Source organism: Numenius arquata, chromosome 12, assembly GCF_964106895.1.
Source record: "Numenius arquata chromosome 12, bNumArq3.hap1.1, whole genome shotgun sequence".
Taxonomy (NCBI): Eukaryota; Metazoa; Chordata; class Aves; order Charadriiformes; family Scolopacidae; genus Numenius; species Numenius arquata.
Genome location: NC_133587.1, coordinates 27,562,966 through 27,572,849, shown reverse-complemented (window position 1 = coordinate 27,572,849; position 9,884 = coordinate 27,562,966). Strand labels below are relative to the sequence as shown.

Genomic DNA, 9,884 nt, shown 5'->3' with positions numbered 1-9,884 from the left:
TTATTCATACTGAAGCTGCTGTATATTAAAGAATATAGTGCATTGCAAATTAACAGACTGTTGTTCTGTAAACTCACAACCAGATCTTAGATTTTACTAGAACTTAAGTTACAAGTATATATTCAGTATTATGAATCCTAATTAGGGGGAAGTATATTTAAATCTCTTTTCAAATGCAACACAAGTTGCATCTGCTCGGTTTGAGAGGTTTATTTGTAGGTAATTAATATTTTTCTTGCGTAGGTATCTTTCTCAGGTGACTTACTGAAAATTTTTAGGTTTGTACTTGCTAGATAAAGATCACTTGTGCTAGATGGTGGTGGCAGCCAGTGGCTACGTGCCAGAAGTCAAGCATTTTGCTAGTGACTTTAGAGTCTCATGAACTTGACCCTTCTTGCAGGGGGAGCGAGTTGTCCCTTCATTGGCTTGCTTCCTGGAAAACAAGATTTATTGATGGAATTCAGAGCGTGCAGTGTCTGCTGGGCTTCCTGCTGTCCCCTCAGGTAGCTGGGAAAGGAACGGGAATGGTGGAGAAAATGGAAGTTTTCCTAGAAGGACCAAAAGAAAGCTAATTCTTAACAGCTCAGAGTGACAAATCCTAGCTCTAGGTGTGATAACTCCAATGTACTGAAACAGAATCTTGGCAAGTTGCAAAACATACGGTGATGCTCACTCCCTTTGCTACAGAATTCACTAAATTACTGAATCTTACTGAAATGAAGGTTGTGTGAAAAAGATGTAAGCAATCAAATGTGATACATTACTGAAACAGTATCCACAGAAAACATTCTCTGAATATGATAAGAAGTTCTTAAGCATTTTTCTTGTATATAGTTAGAACGTATAAAATGGGGAGGAGAAGGAATACCTTAATTTAAGTAATTGCTGGTATTTTATACAACTTATTCTTCCATTTCTAGTAATCTGGCTTAAGAAACTAGTCCTACAAGGATGAATCCGAGTTTCATGCTGAGGAAAATCCTCTAAAAACGTGTTAGGAAATAATGTAAACTGAACACCACAACAGCTCTTTGTCTTCAGTACTTTACAAATGGTTACAACCTGTCCCCACATTCCCTTCAAGGCAGAAAAAATGAGTTACGGTGATACGACATTGTAAAGATCACCTCAGACCCCTTGAAATAAGTCTTAATCAGCTGCAATGGTCAAGCAAGCTTCTATCTAAACTTTTTCTTGACCAATCACAATGAACTACAGAAATGCTTAAAAGTCTTTTGGGTTATTGAATGCTAGTGGATATAGAGCTAGAGATGATAGTGCACCAAAATATTAGGTGTAAAGAATCTTGTTAACTTAGTGTCTCATAAAAACCTTGTACTTTCTTATAAAAACCTTAAAGAAAATTATGGTTCTTTCTACTATAGTTCTATAATGCAATACCAAACCATAAATTCTACAGAACAATAAATAGGCCAAATGACAAATCGCAATGTATAATGTAAACAGTTATCACTACCCTGCTGTCTAGAACTGTTACGTTCTGCACAGTTAACACTGAAGACTTGCAATACCCTCTTCTCTTCAGTGTCTTGCATTTTTCCTGATCATAGATAATGCAGAGTTGAATTTAACAAGATGATTGTTGGGGGGTTGTGGTGGGTTTTTTCTTCAACATGGAATTTCTTGTCAACTCTTAATCCCAATGATTTTGCTCCGCTTATTGCTAGACTTGAAATGCTACAGGGAAACATACAAAAAGCTATAGTGTAGTAGCTGAAAGAGATTTAAAGTGTCATCTTATTAGTAATCAATTACAAATATTTGTGTAAGCTGCAAAAGTTTTTGGTCCTTAGAAGCTGTGCAATACCACTAGGCAAGCACTTGAGCTGTTGCATGGTGTTTCTTGAAAGCCTAAGCTTTCTTTATGTGCGTAACCTACATAAAAACTCTGTAGCTCCCAGGTTACCTTGGGAGACAGTTTATTACAGTTTTTAGCACACTTCTGTCCAGTTAGAGGTCAGTAACTGCCACACTTGCTTATAGAGAAACAGCAGTCGTGGACAGCTCTTACTACCCCTCGCTTGTCGTTAGGCTCCACTGTGCACTGCCCAACACCGGAATGCTGCCGGGTGTTCCTGAGCTACTGAGTTCCAGTTTCAGCACGATCAGGTTTCACCTGGGGTTACTCTGACAGTAAAATGTATTGTTTAGCTCTCCACTATGTTCTCAAAAAAAAAAAAAAAAACTTTGCACACTTCTGTGTAAGTATATAAAATACTGTAACCCTGCTCTTGCTTCTTCATTTATTGTCTTTAAACTGGCCTCTACTTTTGACCCTGCTGGGGGGGTGGGAGGAGGATTTTTACACAAAGAAACACTGACTGTTTCCCCTACCCCTGCAAAGACAATGATTAGGGAAATACCTAATGCCCTTCACTTCAGAACTTGTTACACCTTCCTGCAATCCTTGTCCCAAGCTACACTAGTGTATTTAGTGGCAGGAGAGCAAAGAGTCCTTAGGTGGTCTCTAACCCCTGCTGGGAGTCCGCTCTTCTGTGGTAACTAGAAAGAGTCAAAGACAGGGGCTCCATCTCCACCAGCACCTACTGTGCTGCCCCAGGACCAGAGGAGGAGACAGGGCCCTGAGCCTGGAACAGCTGCCCCCTATGCACACTTGTACCTGGCTCTGTTCTGGTTCCCCTGCTGAACACCCATTAGTAGGCAGAACATCTTCTATCTGGTTTCAGCCAGAGAACACCTATGGACATGTGTTTCAGAAGTGCAATTCTGAGCTGGGTCTAGATGTCTCTGGTGCTACGCAGAAGTGTTGTGGCTGCCAGCCCTCCCGAGGAGAGCACCAGCCAGAACAGCAGATCCTGGTTCTGAGCACTAATGAGCTGCTTATGCTGCCTTCTCCAAGTTAAAGCTCTGTATCTTTCTATTGGGCAAGTTATAAAAATTAATCATTTGCCCTTACCTTTAAGATGGAATACCAGCTAACCAGAAAAGTGCCCAAATTATGGTGAGTTTGAGATACCCCCAGTTCTGAGTTGCAGGTTATAAAAGTGGTGGTGTGTATTACAACTTTACGCTTGAGGCTGCTGCTTCATAATGTAACCAGCTGGCTCCTCCGTACAGCCAAAGCATCCAATGTACAGCATTTATGAAATGTTAAGAAAGTTAAACTACAAAATATAAAGGGATTGATTTATTGAAACATGAATAAATAACAAGGATGGCACATGCCTACATTTATTTCAGCGGGAAGTTAACAGTTAAGTACCTTTAAGCCTGTCTGTACCATCTCCAAAAGCGAGACACCTACATGTGACACGGTTATGAACTGGGGAGCAGGCACTCCAGGGTGCTTCATCCTGTCGGAAGACGTGCTGCTTCGGGAGGTGGTTTTTTTAAAGTGACCTTCAAGCTCGAGTGTCCTTCCTGTATAATCATTTCTATCATTTTATGATAAGAAGTAAATCACTCTGGGACCTTCAAGCTACAGGCACAACGGCTTCAGGTCACAGCAGAACTTCCCTTCCAGCACAAGCTTTGCTCAAACCTTAGTTTTCAGTACATCTCATGCCAAAGCTCACCCTCCGAGTGTTAGAGCAGTCTTCAAAGAGGTTCTGATCATTTTATTTTTTAATTCGGCTTTACAATAAGAAAATCAGAAGAGGGAGAAAAGTAACTTAAAAAAACCGCTGTACTTAACTAAATACAAGATTAAAATTGCTCTGGTAAAACAAACATTAAATTCTGTGATTACATTTTTATACAGTATAGCTTGTATGAAAAATGTTTTCCAAACTATAAAAGATTTTCAGGAAGGACAAAAAAATAACTTTCCTCAAGAATTATTTGTAATATGTAGTCCAGGTGGAGAATGAAAGCACATCTATAGCGTGGTGACATTTCTGAAGATTCAGCTCTTAAACACGGGTTATGTTATGATGTAACTCTTCATAGCAAATGAATGTTTTAGTTTTCTGTCAAATCTAATGTTAGTGCATTTCCATTTTCCAGAGATTTAGACAATTTATATATTAATTCATTTTAAAACTAAGTGTAAAGCATGCTTTAATCAAGCAAACTTCACAGGTTGTAACTCCGTCTGTATGTTGGTTAATAAATACTCCGTGAAAAACAAAAAAAGAATCAGCACCAAGATTAGCTGAAAAGTTTTGTTTTGAAAGGAAGTAGAAGGATAAGAGAGAAAGAAATACCAGAATGGATATTGTTCCTAATGTGAGTTGGGCAAAGTCCACAATAGACTAGGGCTAGATTAAATCTTATTTTAATTTGACATAAACTGACAACAAAAAACTTACAGTGCACTGAGCTTTTTAAAATCTTAGAGAGAGTTACAGAGCTGCTTTCAGCTCATTCTAAAGCACCTTGTGCCTAAACTATGTTTTTCAGTGAAAACAAGCTGTTGCTGACAAGAATACAATTATCCAAGTTAAAAACATAAGGTGCAGCCTCCTTAGATGGATCCTTTGTACCGCACGTGGTTTCCAAACCTGTATTTGACAGTCCCTCTGCTATTAATGGCTCTAACTCACAGACATCTATCAATTCCCAAATCTCCTTTACGACCGTAAAGGATAAATGAAAGATTCAACTTCTTTTCTGACCAATTTACATGGAAATTTGCCCCACGCTGGTTTAGCAGCAAAACTAACCAGTTGAATTCCTCAGAGCTATATTGCATTTTTCCAACAGCTTACAATGTATTAAATTCATAGTTTATTAGTGCTTTCATCTGAGAATATGTAACCCCATGAAAAAACAGGCAGGGATGTTGTGACTAAAATTTTTTCTCTATTAAAGTGACAGTTTTACATATTTTCACTTACTCTTTTACAAAGATGATATTCTCTTCATCGTTTGACATCAGCAAGACCAGTAATTACTGAAGGCCCATCCGCAAGCACATTCCAAAATAATTAATGTTCATATGGGTTTGAGGATGGAATTAGTAAATTTATTTTATTTGTAACCTAGGAGCCGTGAATCATTCAAGTTTCAATAACATTAGTCCTTAAATGTTGAGCTCAAAGGCAGTACAAAATATTACTATAACAGAAAGAACGTCATCCCAGATCCTGAGATTCTATGAGAATTCAGAATTCCATCGCTTTCCAGGGCCATCTTCTAGCAGTCTTTAAGCAAAGTCATGACTTCTCAATTCAGTTTTCTAGAAGAGGAACCAAATAAATTAGTTTAACTTACCTTCACGTGTGAGATGATTTTTCATTCCTCTAAATAAAAAAAAAAAAAAATCACTTAAAGTGATGTGTGATGTGAATGATTCCCAATGCATTAAAATACAACGCTGCTTCAAGACACCTGGAAACTTGCCCACTTAACTTACAAAACAAGCTGCAAGTTTACAGAGCTGGCACAACTCGCACCGAGCAGTACGAAATATCACTAAGAATTCTGAACTGCAGATGAAGTTCCTCAGAGCGGTCCCTGACCGCGTCAGTCAGGGTTTGCTGGCTCAGCAGATCAACACTAACGAGCTGGTTTTCCAATGACTCCAGAAAACGCGCAATCAGAATGTTCTAAAATCGTGAGCTGAATGTAAACAGCTCTCAATTATTAAAAATACATTTCTATCTGTGATTTGGTTTTAGAGCTCTTAGGATTCACATTTTCAAGTGAAGGCTCCAATATGAGTACCCAGATTTTCAACATTAAGTTGCCTATAACAGAACGAGAGAGGTTAAGAGGCTCAGAAGACGACCTACGCCAGCCAGTGAGCCGAGCTACCCCTTCCCAGTGACATGAGCTGAACACAAGGCTGTGGGCCACAGAAGGCTTTCTCTCCACCAGTTCCATGGGATTTGCTCCACTGTGCAAATGAGTTCAGGACTCATGGCTCCACAGCTTCGGGATGAGAAAACCTCACGCAGTAGCACAGGCCCCTGGTTTCTGCTACAGGGTAGATTTTAGAAACAAAGAGGAAAGCTGAAGAGCACAGAAATATCTTTAGTTGTTTCTGTTCTCATCTCATCTGAATACAATCCGTGAATGAGTAAACAAAACAAGGACTATCAAGGGCTTTGCTATCTCTGTGTCTCACAAAGACACTGGTATTACCGTTAGGAGACAAATCCTGGTGTCCAGAACTGAAAAAGAACGTTGATAAACTGTGGAGGATTCACGAAAGAGCCACCAGAACCATCCCAAGATTGGAAAACAACTTTAAAATGAGATTCCAGTTGCTCCATCTGTTTTATTTAAGCAAGAGATTAAGAGATGACCTGGTGATAGCAATGAAGTCCCCATGGAAAACACATCACGGGCCCTTTGTCAAGTAGATAAAGATCTAGGAAAATCCAATGGATGAAAAACTGAAGCTAGACAAATCCAAAATAAAAACAATGTACCATTTGTTTACTCATTTAAAGCTCTGTATCATTAGAACAACATATTATAAAAAATGCTGGACAGGGTGCTTTTCTAAAAACTGCTTTCTTACTGAACCTGTGAATTGACTGAGGGTGCTACGGAGGTCAGAACAGATGATCAAAAAAGGTTGACAAGAACGGCACACTCTTCAGAGAGAGAGAACATGGCCATTCAAGAGCTATTGGCTAAACAACACTAAACTTCATAGGAGCTTCACATAAGATACTAAAAAAAAAAAGTATTGATATTAAAAAACCTTGTCCTTGCTGATGAAATGGAAATCTCCATTTACTAGTGCAGAAAACGTGTGTAACTGCCTACAAGCTTCAGCAGTGAAACCTCTGGTTTCATCAGACCCTGCACGTAACACCAGTGCTGCTAACGACAGTAACGACAGCTCCGAGAGGGCAGGTCCCTGCAGGCTGGAAGCTCTTGTGGGCACGGCACTGCTTACAGCACCAGGGGTGGGCTGATCAGCGACAGGAGTCAGGTTGGAGGCCAGTAGTTAGCAGTGCATGCCAGCGGCCAGTACTGGGTCCAGCCCTGTTTAACGAATCTTTATTAATAATCCAGATGATGGGGCAGAGTACATCCTGTGCAAGTTTGCAGATTACACAAAGCTGGGAGGAGCGGTCGATATGCCAGAGGGTGGTGCTGCCATCCGGAGGGATCTCAACAGGATGGAAAAATTGTCTGACAGGAACTCATGAAGCACAACAAGGGGAAGTGCCAAGACCAGCACCTCGGGAGGAACAACCCCAGACACCAGTACATGCTGGGGCCTGCCCAGCTGGGAAGCAGTTTGGCAGAAAAGGACCTGGGGGTCCTGGTGGACACCAAGTTGAACATAATCCAGCAACATGCCCTTGCAGCAAAGAAGGCCAATGGTATTGGGGGCTGTGTTATCCCTCCCAGCAGGTTGAGGGAGGTGATCCTTCCCTTCTCAGCACTGGAGAGGCCACAACTGGAGTGCTGTGTCCAGTTCTGGGTACAAGAGAGACATGGACATACTAGAGACAGTCCAACAAAGGGCCATGAAGATGATTAAGGGACTGGAGCATCTCTCCTATAAGGAGAGATTAACATTGGCACAGGTTGCCCAGAGAGGTTCTCCTTGGAGATACTCAAAAGCCATCTGGACACAGTCCTGGGCAAACAGCTCTAGGTGTCCCTGCCTGAGCTGGGGGCTTGGACCAGATGGTCTCCAGAGGTGCCTTCCAACCTCAACCACTGTGTTTCTGTGATTTACTGTATGAGAGATAACTACACCATGAAAACTGTCAAACATTAAAAAGCTAGAACAATTCAAGCTAATTCTAGAAAGATCTACACGCATGCAAACCCTCTGCAGACTTGACAAGAGAGCAAAAAACTTAAGAGCATACTAAGGTAACAAAGTCAAGTGTGAGGCTGAAGTAGATAGCAACTAGAGAACATTCACTTGATCTTCTGATGCTTAGAGGGTTGAAAAAGGGTAAAATGAGAGTACAACTGTCCTTCAGCTGAAGGAAGTCAAGGTAGACATTACAAAAATATCACAGTAAGGTGCTAGTAAACATTAAATAAGAAACAGGTGACAGATGGGACTCTTCAAAGGATTTGATGGGAAAAAATTTTCTCAAGGCATAAGGGGACTAGGGAGTCTGGAAGCGGTGAAAACGGCTCAAGAGGATATTGAGAGCAAGAGGGTCAAAGAATTCTGTGGAGACACTTCCAAGCTATCCAGCCTCACCCACTTGTGTATGCTCAACTGAAATTATTTATCCTGCAACAGATTTCATGGGTTTAACTTAAAATGCCACATACAAAGCATACCACATATAAAGTCAAATTAATCGATACTTTGTTATGCTGACAAACTTTCAAGGCAAAGAAAACTATATGTCTCTTCCTAGAATTCCCAGCTAACGGAAAGCACTTCTTAGCTTCCAGAATTTCTTGTTGCACATTTGGCTTGAGTTCTTGGGACTGAAACTCGCACCTTCCCATCATAACCATACCAAGGGCTCTGCTGTAGGATCCGATTTAGCCTGGTATCTTCAGAGCCCTGAGGCACTGATACATACAATGGAACATTGAGCAAGAGGCCTTGAAACAAAGAACTCAAGGAAACAGGATTTACCAAAGCAATTATTATCAAGCTCCTTGATAATGACCTGATGTTTCAGATACACTGTCAAAGCCTTATCAAGAGCGTAGCCTTGGATTCTTCTTATGCATGAAGGCAGTATTTTACCTCCTGTCTAAATAACAAGATGTACTACCTATTGCTTTAAACAGATGAAATGCAGTACATACACCCTATTGAATGCATGTCTTTACCTTCGCTTTCTTTGAAGATACACATGTACCAACCACTGGGCAATAAATGGCCATACAATAGCAAACGCTAAAACACCAGGAGAAATTTCGAAGGGCCACCATGACGGTTTCTAAGGAAAACAAACCAAAACAAAATCTAGTCAGCAATCTGTGTGCACATATAGAATACCACGTGTACTTCTCAATCGCTTCAAATGCTACAGTATCAAAGTAGAAAATACTGGTAAAACAAAAAAAAAAAGATTAATCTATCAAATAACTTCTTCAGACAAATTATTTTTTATCTCCTAGTCAAGTGAGAGGTGACATGAAAAGCACATACTAAGAGCTAGATATAAAATATTCATCTCATTTGCTTTCACTATTCACACTGCTTTTTACAAATAGAAAAGAAAAATATTTTACCTTGTCAGAGGAGGCAGGCTGATAATTTGACTGTAGTGTTGCAGATTTTGCCTTTAAATACAAACAAAAGCTGGTGAGTACAAAAAAAGGGAACTGCAATTAAAATTTTTCTACTTCACGAAATAAGAATATGGAGTTTTTCCATCTTGTGAAGGCTTTGCGATCTGTATATATGAAATTCAAGGAACAGAATCATCCCCACGCAACCCCCTTTCACCACTTAGTTTTCAACTTGCCTCTCATGTTTCCATTACTCTTTATAGCATTTTTATCACATCTCCGTGTTAAAAAATTAATCAGTATTACTTACTGGATCTCTTTACGAGGCCTCACTGCCCAGCTTATCAAAGAACTTACTCAACTCTGCTCCAGTCCCAGCAGTTGCAACACAGAGTAGAAATCCCAGCAGCTTAATTTGCATGATTACATGACAGTAGTCTATACAAAGGCAAAAAGCCCTGTTTTATGCTGCCCTGAGCTATAGCTACAGGCATGTCTAACAGCATAAAGTAAAGAGAATACTCTGTTCCAAGCCTTTCAGGCAATCCAGAAAATGAGAAGTACCAGAAACTTTTCAAGACTATTCCCATACACTGTTGTGCTTCCACAAGAACAAAGCAGTCAGTTTTCTAGGTCCTTCTTAATTTATGTACGTGTGAAACAGAAATTTCTGTTTCTCTTCAGGTGAGGGTAGCAAGCACAGCATGAACTGCTGGGGAAGAATCTTTTATTATTTCTTCATATATTGCTCAGGCAAAAAAAGAAAATCAATCTGT

At 40.1% G+C, this 9,884-nt stretch overlaps 1 protein-coding gene across 3 annotated transcripts in view; it reads right to left on the bottom strand.

Moving 5' to 3' along the window:
* Positions 1–3,155: 3,155 nt before the first annotated feature.
* The window catches only part of ACBD5 (acyl-CoA binding domain containing 5), a 33,199-nt gene continuing 26,470 nt past the window's right edge, over positions 3,156–9,884 (bottom strand). For 2 of the 3 annotated variants that reach the window (XM_074157669.1, XM_074157667.1), the window contains 3 exons: positions 9,109–9,159; positions 8,704–8,813; positions 3,156–5,161 (listed from right to left, as the gene is read on the bottom strand). In XM_074157669.1, coding sequence (XP_074013770.1) covers positions 5,149–5,161; positions 8,704–8,813; positions 9,109–9,159 — 174 coding nt within the window. In that variant the 3' untranslated portion in view covers positions 3,156–5,148. Of the gene's footprint in view, positions 5,226–8,703; positions 8,814–9,108; positions 9,160–9,884 lie in introns of all 3 variants that reach the window. The other variant, XM_074157668.1, reaches the window with a different exon arrangement.